Source organism: Lytechinus variegatus, chromosome 1 (genome assembly GCF_018143015.1).
Source record: "Lytechinus variegatus isolate NC3 chromosome 1, Lvar_3.0, whole genome shotgun sequence".
NCBI classification, from domain to species: Eukaryota; Metazoa; Echinodermata; class Echinoidea; order Temnopleuroida; family Toxopneustidae; genus Lytechinus; species Lytechinus variegatus.
In genome coordinates, this window is record NC_054740.1 from 25,041,268 (window position 1) to 25,066,865 (window position 25,598).

The window sequence follows — 25,598 nt, forward strand, 5'->3', positions numbered from 1 at the left end:
CTTCATTTCCTCTCTTTTTCTCCTTCTGTATTTTCCCTTCTTTCTCCCTTTTTTTGGCTCGACCGCCAATTTTTTCAGGGGGGGCACACCTAATCTCAGGGGGGGGGCACGCACACCTATGCCCCCCCCGTAACTACGCCACTGTTCAAAATACATGTAGAATGAACCAAATCAACCCAATGTTTACAAACAGAGATATCACGTGACAAAACTAGCACACGTGATGATATATTAAACTCTAGCTCTACGTTTGTTGCTGCAGGGCTTTTGCGTTGAAGACGTGACAAAGTCGTCTCCTAATTCACAGACTTTTGTCTTGACTATTCAGATGGCGGAATGGAGTGGTGGAGGCAGGCGTTTTATATGGTTGTTGTCTATGCTATTGCAATATTTGCGACCATTCGTCAGCTTCTGAGAGGCAACAAAAAGCCCGAAGGTGAGAACTATTCTTACAATTTGCAAGGTGGACGTGGCGTCGCGTGCGTCTTTGGCATATAGTACCGTTACTGCATATCGTGCGCCCTGCGCTCTGGCCTGGCGCTTGGTGAGGCCCGCGCCCGATCGCTGGCTGTTAATGTTTCGAGCAGTTTTTTAACATTTATAGCCTTTACTGCTGTGCTAGAGCATTATACAAACTGCAGAACAATGATAATAATAATGATGATGATGATAATGTCTGTTAATGATGATAATAATAATAATAATAACATTAATAATAATGATAATAATTAATGCGGCATAATCGTGATATAGTCCCCAAATCCAAAAGTGGGGATTATTAGATTCACACCTACCAGAACGCATGAAAATCACTTCCTTTCTCCAGAACACAGTCCCCCAACTCTCGCACAACAATGTGGCAAAATGATAACACACACAAATGAAACACACAGTATATAAACACTAGGGTTCTCTCCCTATTATATACTCGTGATACAGTCCCCACTCAATGGGAAATCAAGTTCGATTTTCACGGCGGTGGGGACAGTTTAAACAGTATAGTATACTCGTGATCCAGTCCCCACGCTATGGGATACACAGTTCGCTTTGTACGCAGTGGGGACGGTTCCAACAGTATAGCTATACTCGTTATACCATCCCCGCTATGGGATACACAGTTCGCTTTGTACGCAGTGGGGATAGCTCCAACAGTATATATACTCGTGATACCGTCCCCCCACAACATCAAAGCGTGCTCGTTCAACAAGAGGATGGGGACAGTTTCCCGATGCAACGTGACAAGGATAAAACACATTTGGGTATGGTTGCGGAAGTTGGGGGAGGGATGGGGGGGGGCGGGCGGGGGAGGGGGGAAGGACTTCAGCCCCTTCCTTTTTCCAAACATAAACGTAAAAATATGACCATAAGATTGTGATTTACTGTGCATCTTCAGTTTCCAATGTAATGCACTTTACCCATGAATGTAATAATTTTTGATCGCCCACAAATGCCTTCATATGAAGCACAAAAGTGCAAAGTCTTTTTCCAGACCTGGTTAATTAAAAAAATTGTGATATAAGTTCAAAGTATTTTTTCCAGACCCGGTTGTTTTAAAAAATTGTGATATAAGTTCAAAGTCTTTTTTCAAGACCAGAGTAAAAAAGTAACAAAGGCCCACATGGAAATATAGCGTAGTCTTTCACCCAGACCCAGATCTTTGAAATAAAAATGAATACTACTACTGATAAGTTAATAATAATAATAAAAAAATATTTATTTCGAACAACATGGACATATAGTGTAGTCTTTCCTCCAGACCTAGTTTTAAAAAATCGTTAAAAACACGACAAGACATAAACCTCGCAATCTTATCAACATTGAATAGCGTGTGTGTGTGTGTGTGTGTGTTTTAGTTTTGTCAGACGTGTATCAATCAGGTATGATTATTTACGTCTGGGACCGACCTTTAACGTCACCATCCGAAAGACGTGACCAGGGCTCGAACCTCGAACCTCTGCATCAATTTGTAACTTCCCCACACTCTAAATCCAAGCATTTTAACTTTTGGGTTTAATTTTGAAGATTGGTCTTATAGCTTTGATGTTTTTTCCAATATTTGTTTATCTTTTAAATAACCAGGTCTATAGACGAAAGACTAGGCATAATACATGTACTCCTGTTATTCCACAGGAATAAGGATGTGACAAAGTCTTATGTTTTTAAGATTGTTTAAATTGATTTTAAATAACCGGATCTGGAGGAAAGAGTATGTTTTAAAACTTGTGTTATTCCACAAGAATAAGAATATGATAGGGTCTCACGTTAGAAGATTTTTTTTCATATTTTATGAAAATTGATTAGGTCTGGAATAAAGAAAACGCTCAAAACCTCTTTTTAAAATAGGTTTTTAGGTTGAAGGATTGTTTGGTCTTAGATATTGAGTTTTTCTTATTCTTATTATTACTATTAGCGTTATTCTGGAAAAAAATAACTGGGTCTGGCTGAAAGACTATGCTATAAATATGTCCATGTTATGGGGGGGGGGCTGTCTTTATAGTTATACTGTTATTGTTGTTGTATTATTTATAATTTTGGAATATCGGGGTTTGGAGAAAAGACTAAACTCGATTTTTAATTTTTATTCCACTGGAATATCATTATGGTATCTTAGTTTGGACTTATATTATGACTTTTGAAACAACCGGGTCTGGAAAAAAGACTTTGGACTTGTATTATAATTTTTAATTAACCGGGTCTGGAAAAAGACTTTGCACTTTTGTGCTTCATATGAAGGCATTTGTGGGCGATCAAAAATTATTACATTCATGGGTAAAGTGCATTACATTGGAAACTGAAGATGCACAGTAAATCACAATCTTATGGTCATATTTTTACGTTTATGTTTGGAAAAAGGAAGGGGCTGAAGTCCTTCCCCCTCCCCCGCCCGCCCCCCCCCCATCCCTCCCCCCCCCCCCCATCCCTCCCAACTTCCGCAACCATACCCAAATGTGTTTTATCCTTGTCACGTTGCATCGGGAAACTGTCCCCATCCTCTTGTTGAACGAGCACGCTTTGATGTTGTGGGGGGACGGTATCACGAGTATATATACTGTTGGAGCTATCCCCACTGCGTACAAAGCGAACTGTGTATCCCATAGCGTGGGGATGGTATCACGAGTATAGCTATACTGTTGGAACCGTCCCCACTGCGTACAAAGCGAACTGTGTATCCCATAGCGTGGGGACTGGATCACGAGTATACTATACTGTTTAAACTGTCCCCACCGCCGTGAAAATCGAACTTGATTTCCCATTGAGTGGGGACTGTATCACGAGTATATAATAGGGAGAGAACCCTAGTGTTTATATACTGTGTGTTTCATTTGTGTGTTTTGTGGGCGATCAAAAATTATTACATTCATGGGTAAAGTGCATTACATTGGAAACTGAAGATGCACAGTAAATCACAATCTTATGGTCATATTTTTACGTTTATGTTTGGAAAAAGGAAGGGGCTGAAGTCCTTCCCCCCTCCCCCGCCCGCCCCCCCCCCCATCCCTCCCCAACTTCCGCAACCATACCCAAATGTGTTTTATCCTTGTCACGTTGCATCGGGAAACTGTCCCCATCCTCTTGTTGAACGAGCACGCTTTGATGTTGTGGGGGGACGGTATCACGAGTATATATACTGTTGGAGCTATCCCCACTGCGTACAAAGCGAACTGTGTATCCCATAGCGTGGGGATGGTATCACGAGTATAGCTATACTGTTGGAACCGTCCCCACTGCGTACAAAGCGAACTGTGTATCCCATAGCGTGGGGACTGGATCACGAGTATACTATACTGTTTAAACTGTCCCCACCGCCGTGAAAATCGAACTTGATTTCCCATTGAGTGGGGACTGTATCATGAGTATATAATAGGGAGAGAACCCTAGTGTTTATATACTGTGTGTTTCATTTGTGTGTTTTGTGGGCGATCAAAAATTATTACATTCATGGTTAAAGTGCATTACATTGGAAACTGAAGATGCACAGTAAATCACAATCTTATGGTCATATTTTTAGGTGGTCTGTCTATGACAGATCACCTATTGATTTCGTCAGAATTTTCTTTATTTCTTTCTTCCTATCTTTATTCATTGTACCTATTTTTTGTCGCCAACTTTTCTCGAAATCGGCTGAATCAATTTTGCTGATTTTTTCGTCATATATAGAATCTATCATAGAGACGGCAAAATAAGCTTTTCAAGGTCATATGGTCATGATGACGTCATCTACGCGCCATTTTGTAAAATTCTTCATTTGATCATATCTTCATTATCAATTATCAAAAATTAACAATATTTACATGACATTAACTTCATGTCAAGGATCAAATGTCAATGTCATCAAAGGTCATGTAGAGGTCATGACGCGCGCGTACGCGCGCGTCAAAGGTAAAAAAATCGTCCAAATGACCTATAAAATTTTTTGGGTACGTTTCAGGTCATTTTAAGCATTTCGAAAATTTGCGCGCGCGCACATATGCGCGCGCGTTTCCGCGCGTTACACCTTAACGCAACGCAGAAAAACCGTTTCTTTTAATATCATTGCATTGCTAATAAAATTCTGAGCAATTTGATACCTTGATCAACCTTCTACAACCATTAATAACGAAATTAACACCCGTTAAACTTTGCAGCACGTGTGCGCGCGAGCTCTCACTATAGGCCATATATGGGCAAAAACATGCCTATTGCAAATTCACTGTAGCTCTTTAAATAGTCCGTTGACCCCCAATTTTTTTTTCATATATCGATAGATTATGAGTTGTAGATTTGATATCATGTCACCATTGTCCCTAAATTATCTCGTGACGTCATCAAATAGGCGCCCAAACTAAAAATTTCATTTATTCAAAAATGACGTCATCAAATTTATGCAAATTTGGCTGTAACTTCTCGAATATAGATCATTTTTCGCCCAGATTTCGATATGTCTTAGTTTAGAAGGTACTCTTTCTCCTCAGTTAACATGGATATTCGTTTTGAGAAACGCATCATTGCGTAAAACAGCGATGAAAAGAGGCATGTCATTTGTCCTCATTTTGCGTGTAATCTCTATGGGACATGACTTTTTCCCAAAACTAGATTCGACATTCCTCTATTTCGTGAGCCATATCTCCATTTTTTCTTGTCAGCTTTCCTTGAGCTTTAGACATGTTGTAGCTGAGATTCTGGGCTATCGGAAGTGTGCCCTTCATTTTTTGATCAGATGCCGGGATCATGCCCGTATTTCACTTGCAAAATTGGAATTGTAATTTTCAAAATTGCTTACGTGTAATCTCTATGGGGAATATCGTGGCTCAATGGATAACGCATTTGACTTGCTTTCTCGAGGGCGCGGCGGAGGTTCGATTCCTGGGGTAGAAAAGATGATTTTTTTTTTCATTTTTTTTTTCTTTTTGCCACCTCTTACATGATCCTTTATGATAATTAAAAGGTATGAAAGTTAAAATTTAGCAAGATAAAACAGATTATAATTGTTTTTTTTCATATCACATGTATTTTGTGTGTAATCTCTATGGGACATGACTTTTTCTCAAAACTAGATTCGACATTCCTCTATTTCGTGAGCCATATCTCCATTTCTTCTAGTCAGTTTTGCCGGAGCTTTTAATATGTTATAGCTGAGATTCTGTGCTTTCGGTAATGTGCACTCCACTTTTTGATCAGATGCCGGGATCATGCCCGTTTTTCACTTGCAATATTGGAATTGTAATTCTCAAAATTGCTTACGTGTAAAGTCTATGGGAAACATTAATAATCACTTTGAGCAATGGTCAAAATTTATTCTTAGGATGTCTAGAATCAAGATTATCAATCATATCTAAATTATTCATTTTATACATTAGCCGACTCTGAATGAAAAATCATGACAGATCACCTAATTCGTCCGCATGACGAATTAAATTCTAGTTAGGTGTATGTTTGGAAAAAGGTAGGGGCTGAAGTCCTCCCCCCCCCAACTTCCGCAGCCATACCCTAAAATGCTTTATCCTTGTCACGTTGCATCGGGAAACTGTCCCCATCCTCTTGTTGAACGAGCACGCTTTGATGTTGTGGGGGGACGGTATCACGAGTATATATACTGTTGGAGCTATCCCCACTGCGTACAAAGCGAACTGTGTATCCCATAGCGTGGGGATGGTATCACGAGTATAGCTATACTGTTGGAACCGTCCCCACTGCGTACAAAGCGAACTGTGTATCCATAGCGTGGGGACTGGATCACGAGGATACTATACTGTTTAAACTGTCCCCACCGCCGTGAAAATCGAACTTGATTTCCATTGAGTGGGGACTGTATCACGAGTATATAATAGGGAGAGAACCCTAGTGTTTATATACTGTGTGTTTCATTTGTGTGTTTTGTGGGCGATCAAAAATTATTACATTCATGGTTAAAGTGCATTACATTGGAAACTGAAGATGCACAGTAAATCACAATCTTATGGTCATATTTTTACGTTTATGTTTGGAAAAAGGAAGGGGCTGAAGTCCTTCCCCCCTCCCCGCCCGCCCCCCCCCATCCTCCCCCAACTTCCGCAACCATACCCAAATGTGTTTTATCCTTGTCACGTTGCATCGGGAAACTGTCCCCATCCTCTTGTTGAACGAGCACGCTTTGATGTTGTGGGGGGACGGTATCACGAGTATATATACTGTTGGAGCTATCCCCACTGCGTACAAAGCGAACTGTGTATCCCATAGCGTGGGGATGGTATCACGAGTATAGCTATACTGTTGGAACCGTCCCCACTGCGTACAAAGCGAACTGTGTATCCCATAGCGTGGGGACTGGATCACGAGTATACTATACTGTTTAAACTGTCCCCACCGCCGTGAAAATCGAACTTGATTTCCCATTGAGTGGGGACTGTATCACGAGTATATAATAGGGAGAGAACCCTAGTGTTTATATACTGTGTGTTTCATTTGTGTGTGTTATCATTTTGCCACATTGTTGTGCGAGAGTTGGGGACTGTGTTCTGGAGAAAGGAAGTGATTTTCATGCGTTCTGGTAGGTGTGAATCTAATAATCCCCACTTTTGGATTTGGGGACTATATCACGATTATGCCAATTAATTTAAATATGAAATATAGATTAAAATAAAAGTGCCTTTATTATAAAAAAAAACGCAATTTGCCTTGCCGATGGCTTTAAAACACGATATTTTTTTACTTAGTATCGAAATACGGAGATCGAGGGGATGGGATAAATTCCGAGGGCTCCCGTGGGCGTAGGCTTAAATAAAAAATAAAAAAACTTTCTTCAGGAAACATGTTGACTGATGTCTCATAAATCGTCTTTTCCAAGTCGATAATACAAGTCAAACTGGTTTTGTCAAGTGGCGGGAGTGCCGGGGGAATGCAGTTCTGCCACTTCACAGTCTCCAAAAGATATATATTTTAATTAAATTAAAATGTGGATTGAGGTGGGGTACATTTGTCATGATTCATGTGCCAGAGCTTCATTAGAGTAACCTGCAAAGCAATGTCTCCTGTAAATTTTCCAATTAAGAGAAACAAATTAGAAAGAAATGAAACAGATAGTGTTTTACCGATACCGAAATGCATTTTGCCCGTATATACCATAGATCATGGTGTGGCAGACACACCAACAAAAGGGATACGAGAAGCCGATTGAAGCTATTGTGTTGGGATTGTGTTATCTACCATTGATCGCCTTATTGTCCGATTCGTGAGTGTGACTGTGACATAGTGGTTGTTTTGGTCTCGTTTTAGCGCAATATCACGTCATACATTTTGAAATATTTGCCCTGTTTCTAAGCAAATTAAGACACTAATACTGTCATGAAGCATATCGATGTTATCGTTAGTATATTCTCTTTCATGTAGAATAATGACATTGTGTATTAATTGCTGTTATTTATAAAACAGTTCAGGATTCATGAAAAAATACTCTGTTTTAAATTATAATTTGCATACTTTATGTAAATTAGGTAATAATAAACAAGGACATCCCAATCATTTTATGACAAGTTTCTTCTCTTTCTTACCCTAGGACTTAATTTCCAATTTTAGGGCAATTCTGGTTAAATATGTATTCTTAAATACATGTACTTGTTTTCACTATATCGACATAATATGCAAATTTATGCAAATTACTTACTTATTTGCATAGATACAGCGTGTCTCTTTGGATGAATCTTTTTCTTTTGACTCAAGTAACATTTGTGCCAAGTGGGACATTTGTACTAAAAAGTGCAGCGTTCAACCTCTTAACAAGTCTACTATTGGTTTTGGAAGACTGGTCAATCACAGGGTCAAACATATGGTATTTTTTTTCCCAAAGTTTTTTTTTAAAGACTAGCCAAGCGTGTTTAGGGTAGATCTATGTTTTTTTCTCAAGCTTTTTCCCCCGAGGCTTTTTCCTTCTCGTTTCTGAAAAGTGTTCATGTTCTTCCCTAAATAATTATGGTATTTTAATCCTAACTGCACTTGGGGTGTGCAATTCCCATCAATGTAGTTTTGTCTATTTAAGCTTTATTGTTAGCAAATTAATAGAAAAACTTGTTTGGGGGTCATATTCTGGCGACAACTGTTTAGGGGCCAAAATGTGTAATGAAGCTCGCAAAAAACTTGTTTTAGGGGGTTATTTTTCACACATAAAAAACTTGTTTTGAGGGTGTTTGGAAATGATTTGGTCAGTACATTTGACTGCCCCCCCCCCTCCTCGAGCCCCTTCCCTTAAAAACCCATCTCTTCCAGTATATGGCTTGTCAAAACTAATAATAGAGGCTATTAGAGGGTCCACATGGATGACAGTATACTACTTGAAGAATTTTTTTAATTTTTTTTTTTGGGGGGGGGATTCCCCCAAAACTTCATTTTCATTTTGTTAAGTATGATTATAAGTACCGGGTAAGAGTTTTTTTTCAAACTATAAATGATATTGATAGGCCAATAGTTTAATACAAGTCACTCTTTTTTTTAATTAAAAATGTAAGAAATAAATTATTACAGCTTCCCCCCCCCAAAAAAAAATATCCCTCTGAGTGACATACTTGTATGGCTCAATAACTTACAAAATGTACATTAGTGTTATAATGCTCAATACAAAGTATATTTTTTTGTTTTCAACAATTATGTACATGGCTACGTGCATAAAATTCCTTGTGTTATTAGAAGTTGGTTATTTTCCACTACATGTACATGTATGTGACTTCAGTGTATGTCATTTGAGTATCATTATGTTTATTGTTTATATGCTTTTGAATTGTACACCTGTTTTTACCAGCTTTGTCTGTGAATAATGAGCAGACGCATGTTTTAATTAACCATTTTTAAAATGAATTAAAAAAAAATCTCAATTAAATGTAAACAAGTCAAAGCTCATTTCTTTTTCTAACTCTTATGAAAATATGGATACAATGTAAATCTGTTGTGTAGCAGTGTTTTTTTTTTTAGCCCATTCTGAGATTGTAGGTTTCCTTGGTCAGATTAGGAAATTCCCTGGTCAGATTGTGGATGATGAAATGATAGACACTGCACAACATACAGCTATGCTGCATGCAAGCTTGGAATGGGCTGAAACGCACCACTGCTACCCAATAGATTAGGTATTCCAAACTGTTGAAGCAAGACCGCTGAAATATTTACAGAAGTTAGAACTTGAAATGAGCTTTCTAGTTATGCACATTTAATTTAGAATACTACTTAATTTTGGAATCAATTGAGTCATATGTCAGAGGGGCATTTTGACACGTATCATGAACATGTCAGCAATAATCTTGTCTGTGTTCTTTTTTTTGTAATTATCCACAATAGGTTTGATAATTGATAAATATTTTTCTCTCCATCGTTGAATCTACCTTAGATATTTCAAGGCATGATGGACAGGTTGCCATAGTAACTGGAGGAGCCTCAGGTATTGGTTTAGAAACTGCCAAAGTATTATGCAAGAAAGGAGTACAAGTAGTGCTTGGTGAGTAGTATATTTTCAGTTACATCCAACAGATTACAAAATAACTAGGATACAAGTAATTTTTGAGAGTAAGTTTTTCAAATTTTAAAGCTAAATGATAGTAGTTGCAGTAAAACACTAATATAGTGAGAAAGTCTGTAAAACCAAGGTTAAGTATGATTATATCATTGTGGATCTAGATCTGGTACAGTTACATAAACTGAACTATGTGAAATCATAAAATCTAAGCTGAAATACGATCACACTGAAGATCGCCAACACAGATAGGCACATGTGGGACAGTGTGTTAGTATTACTGGAATAAAGACCCGACGGAAGTGACCGAATCCACGCTTATTTTTTTGTTATTTAATTTCTTCCAGAATCCTTTGGCACATATTTTTTATTCGTACAAACAGACACTGGGGTGGTCATTATATTAGATTCTGTAAAAAGTCATTTTGAGATCGTTACCAGAACTGGGGCGGTATTCTGAGGTCATTTTATCTTTAAAATATTTTATTTTATCTCTTAAAATGAAATTGGTATTCTGAGATGACGTTTTATCTCTCAGATAAAATCAAAAATGTTATCTTGCGTACAAATTTTATCTTGCGTAGCTATGATGATACGCAACAGAGCAGTGGCTGCGTAGACATGCCCAACGCGTATCTGAACATTGCAACGCGGATGATGTGCTTGCGCCCAATTTACTTTGAAGAAAAAATAAAATAAACTTAAAAGAGGGTAGGGGCTATTTTATCTCCGCGACGTTGATTTCGTCAATATTTCTACATGAATTAACTCCAAATATTGACATGAAAATGAAGAAAAATGATATATTCATTGAGAACAACACCTTAAAGTTATACCTGTACAATTAGGAAGTATTTCATAAGACTTTTCTTGACTAATATTGTCTTTGAAACAATGCTTGAAAAGATGCGAAATAGACTTCGAAAAAAAGATGAGAGTATTGTCATTTTTGTTAAAAAGAAATCTCTGAAAGACACGTAAGCATATTGTGCAAGCGTATGTGAACTCAATAAATTGACGCAGTCTGGATTTCCATTGGTTGAGTGATATCAGAGAGCTATAAAAGCGCATTTCTAATTGGATATTGATTAAAAAATAGGTGTGTCTTACAGAGATAAAATGAAGATAAAATTGTTCTCAGAATACCAATTCGGAGAGATTTTAAGGGTATTTTATCTCACTGATTTTAACGGAGATAAAATATTTTATTTTATCTGAGATAAAATGGATCTCAGAATACCACTCCTGGAATTTATCTTTAAAAATAGACGATATTATAGCTTCATATTATTCAACAGTGATGATAATTCAATCATGCACTTATCTTTGCTATATTTGCATTCAGGTACCCCTCAGAGTAAAAAAGCACGGAAGGCTATTGAGGCAATAAAAAAGGATAATGCCTTGGCTCGCGTTGAGTGGATACCACTTGATTTGTCTTCCCTTCAGTCAGTGCGTGACTTTGCTGAAAGTTTTCTTGATAAGAAACTACCTCTACATATTTTAGTTAATAATGGTGAGTATTCAAATAGTGATTTCACATCATTGTCTAGTGCTTTTTTTACATTTTTTTACATAGCTAGTTTACTTGATCATCGTTGTTAGAAAATGTTACTGGACTTTTGAATATGATGCACTTTCATTTATTGAAAATTAAATTCGTGAAATTCATTCTCAACAGAAAAAATATATACCAAATCATAAAAAATTAACATAAAAAGCAGATGGATAAACATTTTTACTTTCATAATCATAGAAAATTCAAAATGAACATTCAAAGAGAGATTTGTAAATATCTGCAGATTTAGGGGGATTTAATAAAAAAACATACGTGTAGCTTGTATTATCATGTGACCCCAAAAGAGTCGATAATTTTGGGTTGAATTACTTTTTATCCCATTTCTTTTTGTTCGTTTTGTGTCAAATTTATGTTCATCTCGGCTTCTATATCTTTCAGTTCTCTTCTTCTGTAATTCATTTCCAGAATTTGATGAGAACTCTAAGCCGTAAATCTCATCTCATTATAATTCTCAGAAAATTTGTTTTATTATTAACTACATGAAATGGACAACATTGATTGTTTCTAATCATTTCGCTTCATCTCTTTCTATTCTGAAGCTGGAATCATGGCGACACCATATTGCAAGACAGCAGATGATTTTGAAATGCAGTTTCAGGTCAACTACCTCGGCCATTACCTCTTGACTAGACTCCTCTTAGATAAACTCCACACCTCAGCTCATTCTAGGAGTTACGCAAGGATCATTAATGTTTCTTCCATTGCTCATTTTGGGGGATGGATGGATGCTTCACATATGCCAAAAATGTAAGTCTATGAGCTCGGATGTACATGTATGGAAGCTTTGAAGTGTCATTGACTTGTCTAGATGACAAGATAATGTATCTCGCCATCTAGACACATTAAGGCCCTATGACGTCGTTCCATGCAAGTCTTGAGTGTGACTTGTGTGTATCACATGCTGTCGCCTATAGAAGCACGTGCAAGTCCAATTTTTACACAGAAAAGTTTTAATGCTCAAAACTTTATTGCAGGTGATTGATTGCAGCTCACCCGCAAGTCTTGAATGGAAAAATGTGACAGGGCCTTTAACGTTATTTCCAGATGGAGAGCCAAAGTGTCATAAGCCCCAGGCTGACTCATTTTTTAATAGATTTATGTAAAGTTTGATTTCATTCAATGTCATTTCATTTCATCATGAATTTCATTTTACTATTAGCAATACATAAATCACACACGTCTTAAAAAAAATGTTCAGTTTTCTCACAGTATTGCAAATGCAGTCATGGTTATGAGTTTGCAATGCCACTTTTCATTGCACATAAGTCCATAGAAGTTTGAATGTGATGTGATAGTTTTTGACCAGTTTTTAAAGTATTACAGCTATTTCATCTAAAGTTGAAATGAAACATAAACAAAAGTGAGAGACATGCATGCAGATAAAAGCAATAGAATCTTGTAAATCTGCATTCATTTTTCAAATTTTAATCTTGATGCTTGTTTATTTCTTCTCCAAGCATGCCAAAGAAAGAGTATTCCCCTTACAAGGCCTACGCCGACAGCAAACTAGCCGTAGTCTTAGGCACCCAAGAGCTCCAGCGTCGTATCTACCGAGCTAGCCGTCGGGTAACCGTCAACAGCCTTCATCCTGGAGTCGTTGGAACACAACTCTATCAGAACCTTCATCCGATCATGCAGATGGCAAAGATTATTTTTTCTCAGCTTGGTCTGATTTGGGTAGGTAGAATCTCTTTTTATCAATTAACCACTTGCCAACTGGAACCAAATGATCCCCGTACAAAGCCTATGGAAATCAAGGAATTCAGTAGTCAATAGGTTAATTGACTCTTGGTCTCCTCCGGCTATGTCTATGTTCCATTTGGTCTTCTCCCACATGGTCCAATCCTAGTTTCTTTACAACCACTTTTAAAAAATAACAATTAGGTCTAATTACCATTCTAAATCAAATTACCATTTTGTCTAATTACCATGTAGGCTGTACTTATTTTGTCTAATATCCACTTGTTCTAATACTACCTGAATTAACTTGTCTAAATTCACTTGTCATGCACCAGATTTCCATTTGACAATAGGCAAAATTAGCAAGTTAGATTATCTGGGCATTAGACTGAATGAGAATAAGATTTGGTGTTATTACACCAAGTGTATCAGCAATTATACAAAATTGATAGTAAACAACTAGATTTAACCATTTGGTATTTAATACTTGTAGAAAAAGTGAAAACCCTTTAATCCTATGGCCAGAAAAAAAACACAAGGTTTAAAGGTTTACTGATTAGAGTTTAAGTTTATCATAGTCAAGCAATACACACAATGGCCCTTATTCTGAAGTCGGTTTAAGTTGTGGATTAAGTATGGAAAACAAAAGTATCAAAATTTTTATTAAGTTGTACGTTTCTTATGTTGACTCTGCTCTTTCCTGATTCATCGATGGTGAAAACAATCATCTATTTATACTTCCTAGATAATTATGAATGATTTAAGAGCCGAATGAGCTGAAATGATATCTTTACTGTTAGTGATTTATGTAACAATTGGCCATCCATGCTTAAACCACAACTTTAAACCTGAGTTTAACTTAAACCCGACTTCAGAATATGGGCCAAAGTGGTTGCCAGAAGATATTTTTTCTGTCTGATAAATTAAAAATCTTTTGATGAATCAATCACAAACCAGGCTCATGTGTATGATGTACTTGTAAGGGTACTAATGATCTAAGTAGTGATTTGACTTATAGGGGTAAACTCAATAATATGGCTTGTTCTCACAATAATCATTAAGAATTTTTTTACTGGTAAGCTTCAATTTTGTAAAATCCTCTTCAAAGGCTATTAAATAATCCATATCAATTCAAGCTGTTCACTGAATTATATTAAAATACATTTAGGTCACAAATTTGGTTTCTTGGCTGTATGCCCATTGAAGCGATAATCATGGACAATGACTTGGACTTTGCACTTGTCATATCAACTGCAGAACAAAACATTACAGTACCTTGGTATTATCTGACCAAGGTCCATTCATAGTTATCAAGCAAACAAAACCCTTCATTCAGACAAGAGAGATCTTGTAGAGATACACTAATGCATTATGTACAGTGTTTCTTTTGTGTCTGAATGTCCTTATATTGACTATTTAATTACTCAGGTTAGCCATTTTAGCTCTCATGAACTGTTCTAGTTCGATAGCCTGAAAAGAAGGCAAAAGGTCCCATTTTTAAGTCTTTGGTATGACTTGGTCAGGGATTGAACCGACGACCTGTTATGAGACAGACTTTCTTCCACTGAGCCTGTATTTTTATTGATGGGCTGTTTGCTCCCAAACAATGAATTCACTATCAAACCGTACATTTATTCATACTATTGTATGATTAAATTGGTGTGTCTGAAAGGGTATTGTGCCCTTGATACTATTGTCACTTTAGTGATAATCATTGGCTCAATGTTATTCATGATATGAGTGTTATTGCATTGTGTGATATATTGTTTGTTTCTTTTGTTGAACTCTGTACAAAAGTTCAGAAGTAGGTCAGAGGTATTAAGGTTTGTTCTGTTTTGTGTTTTCTCATTGCCTTGGCATAGTAATCATAATGGGTGAATGCCTAATTGATTATGGGTAGAACATCACACTTATATAGTTTGTGTGTTTTTTACAAGTTCAAGGAGAAAAATTTGGTTATATTAACTCGATGTCCGCAGTTGGTCTAGCACACTTGGTCAAATACACATTTAGACTTTTCACTTTGCCCAATGCACGGCTGGTCTCATTTCCATTTAAATCTACTTGTTATTTACTTTGTCACATTGGAAAGATGGTTCACGGATAGTCTGATAAAACATGGGCTAAACCTGTTTGGTCTGCTATTCGTTTGGTTTAAATACACTTGATAAAATACCCACTAAGTTGGTGGCCTTTTATGTGATCTATGCAATGTTTGGATGGTTATATGAAAAATGTCCTTTTCCACTTTTTTTCATTGATGTACATCAATAGGCTTTTCTCAGACAATGAACAGTACATTTAGTGTAGGGACCTCCCCATCACATTTATTTACTCCTCCGTTGTCCTTATTTTTTCATTTGAAAATGAATGAATTTTAGAAATAGGCATACAAGTAGAATTATTATTGCACAAAATGTAGATCTTCAAATTTTCCCTTGCAATTTCTAAAAGAGAGAATAATCTATAGTTGTAATCAGTACATAAGTTTTGACATTGTATTTCAAGAAGTGGAATTAAAAATGGAGACAAATTAAAATCATCTACATCAAAATACCATCATCGTCATCATCATCATCACCACCATTATAATCATCATCACCACCACCACCATCATCATAATCATCATTATCATCATCACCAGATCACCACCACCACCATCATCATCATCCCATCTTAATCATCATCACCATCATCTTATCATCATCACCATCATCTTCATCACCATCATAACCATCATCATCATAATCATCGTCATCACCATCATTATCACATCATCATCACCACCACCACCACCATCATCATCATCATCATCATCATCACCATCAGCATCATTTCATCATCACCATCATCATCATCACCATCATCATCATCACCATCATCATCATCAATATCCTCCTCACCATCCTCCCCCTCCTCATTTATTTCAGTCAGCATATTCCCTCTTACAAGGGGTGACAGATTCTTGCAGTACGATGACACTCCCTCCTTCAACTTCTTTCTGTCTTGAGCATTCTCCTCTTTCAGACCAACCTGACTGGTTTTCCTTTTCACCATTTTCTTTCCATCTTTGTTCTATCCTGTTCCTTTAGACCAGTAAAAAAGGCAGCGCCACGTCGATATATGCTGCTTTATCGGACGAGATGGAAGGTGTTGGAGGTTGCTACCTTGATAACTGTGGCTCTGTTGCATCCAGCAGCCTCTCCTATGACAGGAAGTTACAGGTCGCCCTGTGGAAGGAATCCTGTGAGTGGTGCAGGCTTCCTGTTGATATCACCAGCCACAGGACATTGAAGGAGATGAACAACCAGCAGCAGCAGCAGAATGGTAGGACAAGGATGGGGTCACAGTGACTCCAACCTTTCATTAAATATACCTCTACAGGTGGTACCCACAGGACACCTCCACAGGGTCTAAATCCTTGTGGCAGTTTCATTGTGGTGTCATGGAACCATTCTAAAAAGATAACAATCAATTAAACAAATGGGAAGAATGGTGTTTGTGATTTCAGGACAGCAGAACAATAGCAGACCTGCCGACCAGTAAGTTTTAGGCGTATTTAGTACGTTTTTGCAACCAAAATTTGTTTGTAAAAAATACAAAATCGTAATTTATTGAGAAAAATTATCTCTATATGTTTCTATTTCATAAAACGTACACAAATATGGTTATTACATCAATTTAATTTCAGGTAACTTTTTTTTTCAATCATTTTGTTAAAACCAGGGTGAAGATATACACGTTTCAAGGTTATGTTTTTTTTCATCTGCAAGAGCAGTGCGCATTTTAGCTTGCATGCAGCTTGAGCGCCGCGATGAGCGAGTGCGCCAAGCATTTTATTATGAAATACACATTTTTGGGAAAAATATGTTTATTTTAATCAGTTTTTCATTCCCAGATGTTGGCAGATCTGCAATAGGCCAGGAGCCCATTGCATAAAAGTTAATATTATGGTAACTTCCCTTAAATCCTTGATCCTGATTGGTTGCTTAGCATCGTTACCGTGGAAGTTACAATTTGTTGGCAAAGTTACCGTAATAGTAACTTTTATGCAATGGGCCCGGGACTAGTTATACTGTATATGGAGTGCACTGTATTCTTAATTTGTTGGTCCCATTACATGCTTGAGAAGTGATTTTATAAAAAGAAAAAAAACTAAACCAGCAAAAACATCTGAATGTTAATTATTAATGGAGACCCAATTGTAACATTAATCTGAATTCTGCCCATATTATTAGTAAAAATAATGTACCATATTGCCATTTTGGTAAAACACAAGTTCTCTTAAAATTGAAGTTCATTTAATTAGTTCTTACATGTAATATGTTTGCAAAATATCAATACATTTCATGCTTTACATCTATTAAGCAACATGATTTGTCAATCTTTTTAAACACATTCCAACTCTTATGTTATATTCATATATATAATCCTGTTCAACTTGATTAAATCTTATACAGTGTATATATATTTGCAGCTGATTATGTTCAATTGTACTAAACTAAGACAATAAGGCATGCCATATTTACATGTAGGCAACACAAATAATGTACATAAAGCCTTTTGGATATTAATTAAGTGCCAATTATGTTGTACTTTGAGAGTCCAGTTAATTTCCAATTAACCTTGATAAATAATGCATTCATTCTTTAAAACTCAACAACATGAATAGAACATTTGTATATGCAGTTCATTATAAATTATAATGTATTGGTAACTCTCCCAACTATAGATGCCATATGAAAATCTGCCATATGGTATTATACAATGCCTACTTAGTTTTTGTATGCATGCTAATGAGAAGATGAATGTGCAACATTCGTAATGTTGCACATGTACATGTACCATCCGAAATGTAGCATTGCATGACTTACATGTAGGAGGTGATGTCACAATATGATTCAACTCATTGCAACTAGTAAATAAATGCAGGTGTAGGGAGTACTTGCTAAGTGTGCTCTGCCATTGTAGGTTAAGGTACTTTGCTTTTTGCTTTCAATCATTCCTTCCTATAGTTTAAAGTGATTGGTTAACATTGGTTTGACTTTTAAAAAAATCTGAGCTACGTGTAGAAGGTCACACTTGTCACCTGTGTCTGTGATATGTTGTACAAAAATGAAGCCCAGAAAAAATTGCGTTCGAAAATCATTATTTAGTGCTTAAAAAATTGAAATATAAAGTGACAGGAAACACAATCTTAATTTCATCCCATTCACTAATGTGTACTATTTAGGCGTCTACAAGACGCCTATTTACATAATCAGGGTTTGCCTTGTAGTTTTAGCTTTTCATTCTCAATAATGGTTATTTTCAGGGTTTATTAGTTCTAATACATGCACTTGTACACATGTTTCATCTTGGTTTGAGAATTTTTTTAAATCGGCTGCTCACAAAGTTAACCAATACCTTTAACAGGAAAACATATTATTGTTAGTATGTTTGCTAATAGTGATTATTCTTTTTCATGCAGTGGTATGACATTTCGCCTTCAGTGTAAGAAAGATAAACCGGTACTCTTTTAACTTGAGTCTTTTTCTTTCACCTTATGAGAAATCTGGTACCATCACACTCATGCTTGTTCACTATTTGTATATGAAATGATATCTATTAAATGACGTCATCTCTTCTCATACGTTACATACATACATGTAGATCATAATTGTATTTGTAATGGTATATTACTACCATTTGTATTTTGTTTAATTGTTTTTAGTATAGTTTTAAATATGAAGGAAAATATAAATGCTGCAAAATATTTCTCAGGTAGAAATGGTCGTACTGAAAATACATTTTATGACTTGCACCAATGTTTAACTAAATTAATATTTTTACACAAAAGATACTCTCAAGATTGCTAGAATTTTGATACTTTTTAATTTTTTTGTAACACAATTTGTCGTGAAGAAAGTTGAACTATTAGATATTATTTGATTTGTTAAGGATCATGTCGTATTTCTTAAATAATTTACAGAGTGAGTCAGAAAAAATGTTCCGTAAGTTTGAAGCTGTCTTGTCTGAGTTGTGAACATTTAATCATTGATTTATTGATATTTCTTGATAGAGTTAATGTCCCCGCATATTTTGGTACCATTTTCATACGGATCTTTGCATGCATGACTGACTACAAAGTAATCTCCAGAAGGTTGTAAAATCTCAGTTGCTGGTTGAAGAATGAAACAAAGAGTGAAAAAGTAATTGTGTAAACGCAGTAAGATACCTACCCATCATTTCATTCAAAATCATGTAATCATGTTAATTCATTATGTTCAGTATTTTTATTGTATTTCTGTGTGTGAAAATTTATTTCCTCCATTTGCTGAAAAAAAATACACTTGCAGATATTTAATAGCAAGCTTTTCATATAAAATCTAGAATAATTATATTATTTTGTACTTATTTGAATTAATGGAAACTCATTATTGCGCTAATGTTGTGTTAGTACACCTAATGTGAATTCATGCATATTCTATATATGAACAAAAAGATTTACAATTTATGGTTTATAATCTCGAGTGCAATCAGAGATTGTGTATATATGTGCAATTACTTTTTCTAACAACCCTGAATGAAACTCAAAACAATCAACTTCAAATGATTTTTTTAAAAGAAAAGTAACAAATGAATGACAGAATTTAATTTTAAATAGTAAAAACTTTATTCTTATTTTTTATGTTTAAACATGTAATGGACTCGGTGCCAAAGCAGCCAACACAGAGTACTCTTCATTTGCTTTCTTAATTATACTTAAACACATGATAAGTTTATGTGTTATGCACTATAAAAGAACAGAATATTACTATTATTACTATCATTATTATGCTTTTATGACCTTTGTTTCATTTTTAATATCCTTTTAAAGATATTGTGTAATTTGTGATTTGGTTTATCCAGTAAACTTACTATTTCTTGTTTATTCTAGCATCTATTTTCTTGAACAGGGTTACTTTGCATTAAATACTTAGAACATTACTTAAACATATTGTTGCATTTCGATAGTATTTGAAAATAAATACATCATGTGTATATACCTCACTAAAGCTTTCATTTTCCATCACTTTATAATTTTATAAATTTCCTTCATTAATACATTGGTGTAAATTTTATTTTGATATCATGAACTATTTGAACATATTGTAATTTTGAATAATTTCAGTATTCGCTTACGCTGTGTGGCAATGTACATGTACATGTATGATCATATTTTTAGAACAGTACATTAAAGTGAGAGCTATTTTATTAAGTTTCCTTCATAATACATGTATTTTTACTTGAAGGAAAACAAATGCTGCAGAATTTGAACCTGCCAATGTCTATTGTGATTTCATAGCAAAGTATTAAAATGAATGGAATATATTCTATAACAAATAACAAAGTCATACTTTGTGTTTTATTGTGAATGCATGAGTTATAAACCTTGCAAGCATTTTATAGTACGTACAATCAGTAATTTGTACTGTATGTGTTCCATAGTGAATATTATTAAAGTTGAGGTGAACTATGAATTTTGAGATAGTATAAACAAGCTTTTCAAATTAATCATGTAGCATCAAGTATCAAGATGCTTTCATTATCAATAATGAGGATTGTCAAGTATGAATTCATAGGCTGTGGGTAGCACTAGTCTGCAGGCACAGACCCTGATTGGAACTTTGATCAACAAGTGTGCCTCCAGGCAAGACTAGCACATACGAGCCTTCAGTACACAAGGCATGAGTAGGCTGCACATTCAGACCCTTACATAACTCAAGTGAAGGGTTTGCCTAGCAGACTAGGGTAGCACAGAGGCGTTACTGCAAGAAGCCCATGTGATTTATTGGTAGTCTTGATGCATAAACCTTTAAAATAAAACATTGTAAAATATTTTGCTTGGCCATTAATGAAATCCTGTAGTTTTTTAAATACTGGATATCTTTGAACAATAATTAGATTCAACTACATGGAAAGCAGGATTTCTCAACTCTGGTTGAGAAACAAAACTAGGTCCATACTGTAGACTAATTGGTTCAAAGAGAAGCAAAAAACAAACAAAACAACATCAATACTATACATTACATGGAAAAATTTTCAGCTAAGTCAAGTATGAGTGAGTACACATACAAGCCAAACTTTTTTTTTTTAAGTTAGTCACAAGGCATTTTTTTTTCTGGTGAATAATTCAAAGTCCATCTTTCATTGTAAGACCACACTTCCACAATGAACAAGGGCAGCACTACAATGGGGAGGGGGGGGGGAGAAGGGGTGGCAGGGGGCAACTAAAACTTTTAACAAGTATTACTGGAGACAAAACAAGACGAGATGTACAGTTCATATTTATTGAAGGTGATAACTTCTAACAAATACAGTAATATGCAGGAGTAGGTGTGATGGTGACTATACTCTAAAGAGGTAGATAAAATAAACTTATGAAGTAGAATAAATGTAAACTCTTAATTTGTAACCCTCTTTTAATAGTCGGGTCAACTCATCAGCTGATGGTCAGCCTTCAGCCCTTGACCAAAACAAATCAATGTGTTATAACTTATTCTAAATTTGGGAGTGAACAACCCTGAGTAGGAAGAATGTATCACAAGAAGTCCATACAATGAGTGTGCATCAGAGTTTAATCTTGAACGAGTAATCATTTTCAAAAAGAATGTTGGAGTTGGTAAACATATACTTTCAGTAGAAGTATTGCTAATTAATATGTAGTTATTGTTATTGATCAAATATTGAAAATATGATATAGGTCTTATCACAAACACTACTTTTCCTGTTCAATTGAGAATCTGATTCAGGTCATCTACCCCCCCCCCTCCCTACAACCCTCCCCTATAGAAATATTCTGGTGCCATCCTTGTCAATAGGGGGCAATTTTCAAATGTTTAGCCCTTCTTGGTTTGAAATACAACATGCATAAATCCATCCAGAATTTACTACCATTGTGTATTTTTTAAATCATGTGACAGAAGAGGTTACTTGAATATGTTTCAGTATATTAGATAGGCACTTCTTTAAGTCCTTTATTTTTATGTTATTGCACTGGCATAAAGAGGGGGGGAGGGATAACAATTCAATTAAACTTTATTTTTCACAATTTAAAAAATATATACAAATCGTTCACATATAAAATATATCGAAGATGTGAAGGGGTCAAAGAAAGCATAGTTGCTTGTATAAATTGGCCCTATACCACATACCACTCCAGTTGATGAGTTTGATTGTGTTACATTAAATGACTGGTGAATATATTTATCAAGTTATTACAGATTAATGGAATATTTCAACAATATTAATTCCTGACCAAAACAAAGGCATCATTTCATTCTTGTTTCATACATCTCCTCATAATATTTCATCACTTGATCAGTAAGTCTGATAACATCTTGGGTGACCTGATCACGGCGAGGCATTGGATTGGCTGGAGCAAATTCACTGCTTGTTAATGCTCTATCATAGATATACATCAATTCATCCAGCAATCCGTCGGCTGGGTGAACCCATTTCTTAACGATGTCAGTAGATGGATTCCAATGCATCATGCTCTCTCTGTATGGGATACCTATAGCTTCACAGATCTTTGGTAGCATTTCAGCAGGCCTAGCCAGCAAATCGTCTCCGTCAATCACAACTGGCTCACTGTTCAAGTTATCCTTCACATATTTCCAGGTTTCATGAATACCCCGGAAGTACAATCCAGCTCTATCAAACATGACATAATCCCTCTCTATGTCATATTCTTCCTCCGCCATTGTTGCTTTGGAGTCACCCTCAAACTTGGCAGAGTTTGCATATGCGACCTTTCGGAAGGAATAGAAGACTCGGAGGGGATGTCGAATCAGGAACACATATTTGTACCCTTGAGGGAGATATTGGATCTTGTCCTTATTCATTGCTTGAGCCAGGTCCTTGACGAACACGCAGGGGCTGGCATCTTTTTCTAGAAGCTGTTTGAGTGACCCATACCTATACAAGAAAGACAAGGAGAATAAATACTTTTTGAAAGGCAACCTTAGTTGAATCTACATGTACCGGTAGTTTCAGTGCTACACTGCAGTGTAGGGGGAATTGACAGGACTTATTATATAGGCCTACAGTAGGCCTATATAATAAGTCCTGTCAATTCATTATCTTCAACAGACTTTATTTAACTACTCAGTTACTTACAAGAATAGAATTGGGAGATCACTGAAATCTGATTGTTGAGATATGAGAAAACATTTTTTTTTCTACAACCACAAAATTTGACCTGTTTTTAGTAAGCTGTGGGAGGGAAGCTGGAGGGAAGAATTGGGATAGTTGGCATCTGTTGCTTCTTAATTTCTATCTGCTCTGTTCAAATTATTTCATGAAATTTGTAAAAAAAGAAAACAGTGATGTCTTTGATATTGCAATACTTCAGGCATGACTAAAAATATCTTTCTTTATAATCAAAATGACTTTAAAAATGGCTTAATTTCTTAGCTCTGCTCGGCCTGCATGGAACACGAAAAGTTCTGTCGTGATACCTCTCCTAATTCTTTCAAAATTCATAACAAAATGGCTGATTGAGACTGGGGTAGAAGAGTTATTGTGACCACAATCTACCGTACTCCTGTGAGTATGAGTAAATGCACAGTGAGTTCCTGGGCTCCAGCCTGCGAAGCGGGCGGGATCTCCCTGGGCTAATTTCCCCCATATGTTTTACAGTACACAGTCGCGTGTCGATGTGCCATGGTTTATTTACTCAACGCTGTTGGGCGCCCTTCCCCAGGAGCATTTTTCAGGCATTTGGGAGCATTTAACAAAATGGCAGAAGTGTCCAACCTTCCCCTTGCATAGTGTGGGGTAATGCCCCAACAAAGTTCCTTTTAATTTGTTTTTGTACTGTGTACATTTGTTGTGTTGACAATGAATCCTGTCTGAATTTATATACTTACGCAAGATGTTCTGGATGAACTTTGCAGGACATCATATCTCCAATAGCAGATGCTGCTTGCTCAAAAGTCTTTTCATTTCCATCATAGTCAAGCGGTAACGAAATATTATGCTTGGCTGAAGCGATGATCGAAATTGCCCTGCTGTAGCAGAACGGCTCGAACCACACCGTACTGTCCGCCGGAGCTCCGGCGGCGATGCATTTGGTCAGGGCGGTCGAGACGGAACGGGGCACAGACCACATTATAGTACGACATTTTGACTCTTTTTCCATCTCAACTGAACGTTTTGCATCCTTTAATAAATCTGAAGATCCTGACATGATATGTGCAATAATGTCTGACCCTTTCTCCCCAAACTAAACCACCAAAGACTCGATCCTAGCGCCTGATTGATCGTAAATCTCCTTGATTAATCATGTGCGTGTGCGTTATATGAGAAATATAAACATTCGCACGAATTAGTCTATAACATATACTTTTATATTGTTTTTATTTCAAATAAATCAGAACCTGGTTTTAAACTCACAAATCATTTCAAGATATATCTGAAAAATATAATAAAAACAATACAATGATGTAGCACCAGCGATATTTGTATTTATTGCATTCATATCTTGAATTAGCATGACATTGGATTGACATTGGATTGAAGCTGTAAACTAATAAAACCTACTTTCGAGTGGGCGTGTCACCCCGAAGAAACGGGGCAACCTATTTCAAGGACAGTCCATTTCTCTATCTAGAATAAAGTATTCGTCATATTATTTGAAAAAAAAAGCAGCAGCATTTTTTTTTTTCGGGGGGGGGGGGGAACAGACCAAGCAAAAAATAAAATAAAAAATTCTCCTTCGTGTGCTTCCTGTCACATCCGATTTCCTAATTCTGCAACATTTGATAAGCTTGATTGCAATGAATGGGGCATTTTGTGAGCTCTAACTTTTTTTGAATTTCCAGGGCTCTTGAGCTTTTCAGGGGCAAAATCGACCCTAGCTCCCATGGGACAAATTTCTGAAAATCTGTGAGCGAGTGAGTAAAGATTTTTACCTTTCAATGCAAAATTCCAATTTTGTAATAAAGTTTGACGTAATTTAACAATTACCCATTTTCCTTTCCTTTTCTTGATCATGTATTTTTTTCCCGGGGGGGGGGGTGTCTATGACACCTAGCCACCCACCCATCTGTATGCCAGTGTAAAAAGATGATATCAGCCTGCACTTTAATTTTTTATTTAGGTTTATTCCTGTTACTCTGTTCTTATGCACCCAGACCCCCAAATCTGTAACTTCACGCTATACAGAAATATTGTAGCCCAATATTTAGGACATTTATGAGTTCCTGATGTAGCATCTTCTTTGATTGGTCTCAAGAATAGAGGCCTTCATATATATTCAGCATATTATAAAACATATTTCATACTTATTATAGAGGAGTGGCACAGGATCTCTTGATGGTATAGGGCCTAAAGATGCATATTTTTCCTCAGTGAAAGAAAATA

The 25,598-nt window shown here is 36.2% G+C and overlaps 2 protein-coding genes across 2 annotated transcripts; one reads left to right on the plus strand and one right to left on the minus strand.

Annotated features, from left to right (window-relative positions):
• The first annotated feature begins 245 nt into the window (after nucleotides 1-245).
• On the plus strand, nucleotides 246-16,823 carry LOC121409961 (dehydrogenase/reductase SDR family member on chromosome X-like). The gene is made up of 6 exons (XM_041601757.1): nucleotides 246-436; nucleotides 9,827-9,934; nucleotides 11,295-11,465; nucleotides 12,068-12,275; nucleotides 12,986-13,205; nucleotides 16,301-16,823. The coding sequence occupies exons 1-6, from the start codon at nucleotides 337-339 to the stop codon at nucleotides 16,559-16,561; spliced, it is 1,068 nt and encodes a 355-aa protein (XP_041457691.1). The 5' UTR covers nucleotides 246-336; the 3' UTR covers nucleotides 16,562-16,823.
• A 5,501-nt stretch (nucleotides 16,824-22,324) lies between these two features.
• Nucleotides 22,325-24,538, minus strand: LOC121406336. Its single transcript, XM_041597368.1, has 2 exons — nucleotides 24,104-24,538; nucleotides 22,325-23,150 (listed from the first exon to the last, which is right to left on the minus strand). The coding sequence occupies exons 1-2, from the start codon at nucleotides 24,421-24,423 to the stop codon at nucleotides 22,502-22,504; spliced, it is 969 nt and encodes a 322-aa protein (XP_041453302.1). The 5' UTR covers nucleotides 24,424-24,538; the 3' UTR covers nucleotides 22,325-22,501.
• Between the last annotated feature and the right edge of the window lie 1,060 nt (nucleotides 24,539-25,598).

Excerpts from the sequence above, each read along its gene's own strand:
- LOC121406336 (XM_041597368.1), bottom strand. The coding sequence starts at position 24,423 with ATGTCAGGATCTTCAGATTTATTAAAGGATGCAAAACGTTCAGTTGAG. Across the intron at positions 23,151-24,103 it reads GTTCATCCAGAACATCTTGC|GTATGGGTCACTCAAACAGC; the intron begins GTAAGTATATAA and ends TTTCTTGTATAG.
- LOC121409961 (XM_041601757.1), top strand. The coding sequence starts at position 337 with ATGGAGTGGTGGAGGCAGGCGTTTTATATGGTTGTTGTCTATGCTATT. Across the intron at positions 9,935-11,294 it reads AGGAGTACAAGTAGTGCTTG|GTACCCCTCAGAGTAAAAAA; the intron begins GTGAGTAGTATA and ends ATTTGCATTCAG. Across the intron at positions 13,206-16,300 it reads CTCAGCTTGGTCTGATTTGG|ACCAGTAAAAAAGGCAGCGC; the intron begins GTAGGTAGAATC and ends CTGTTCCTTTAG.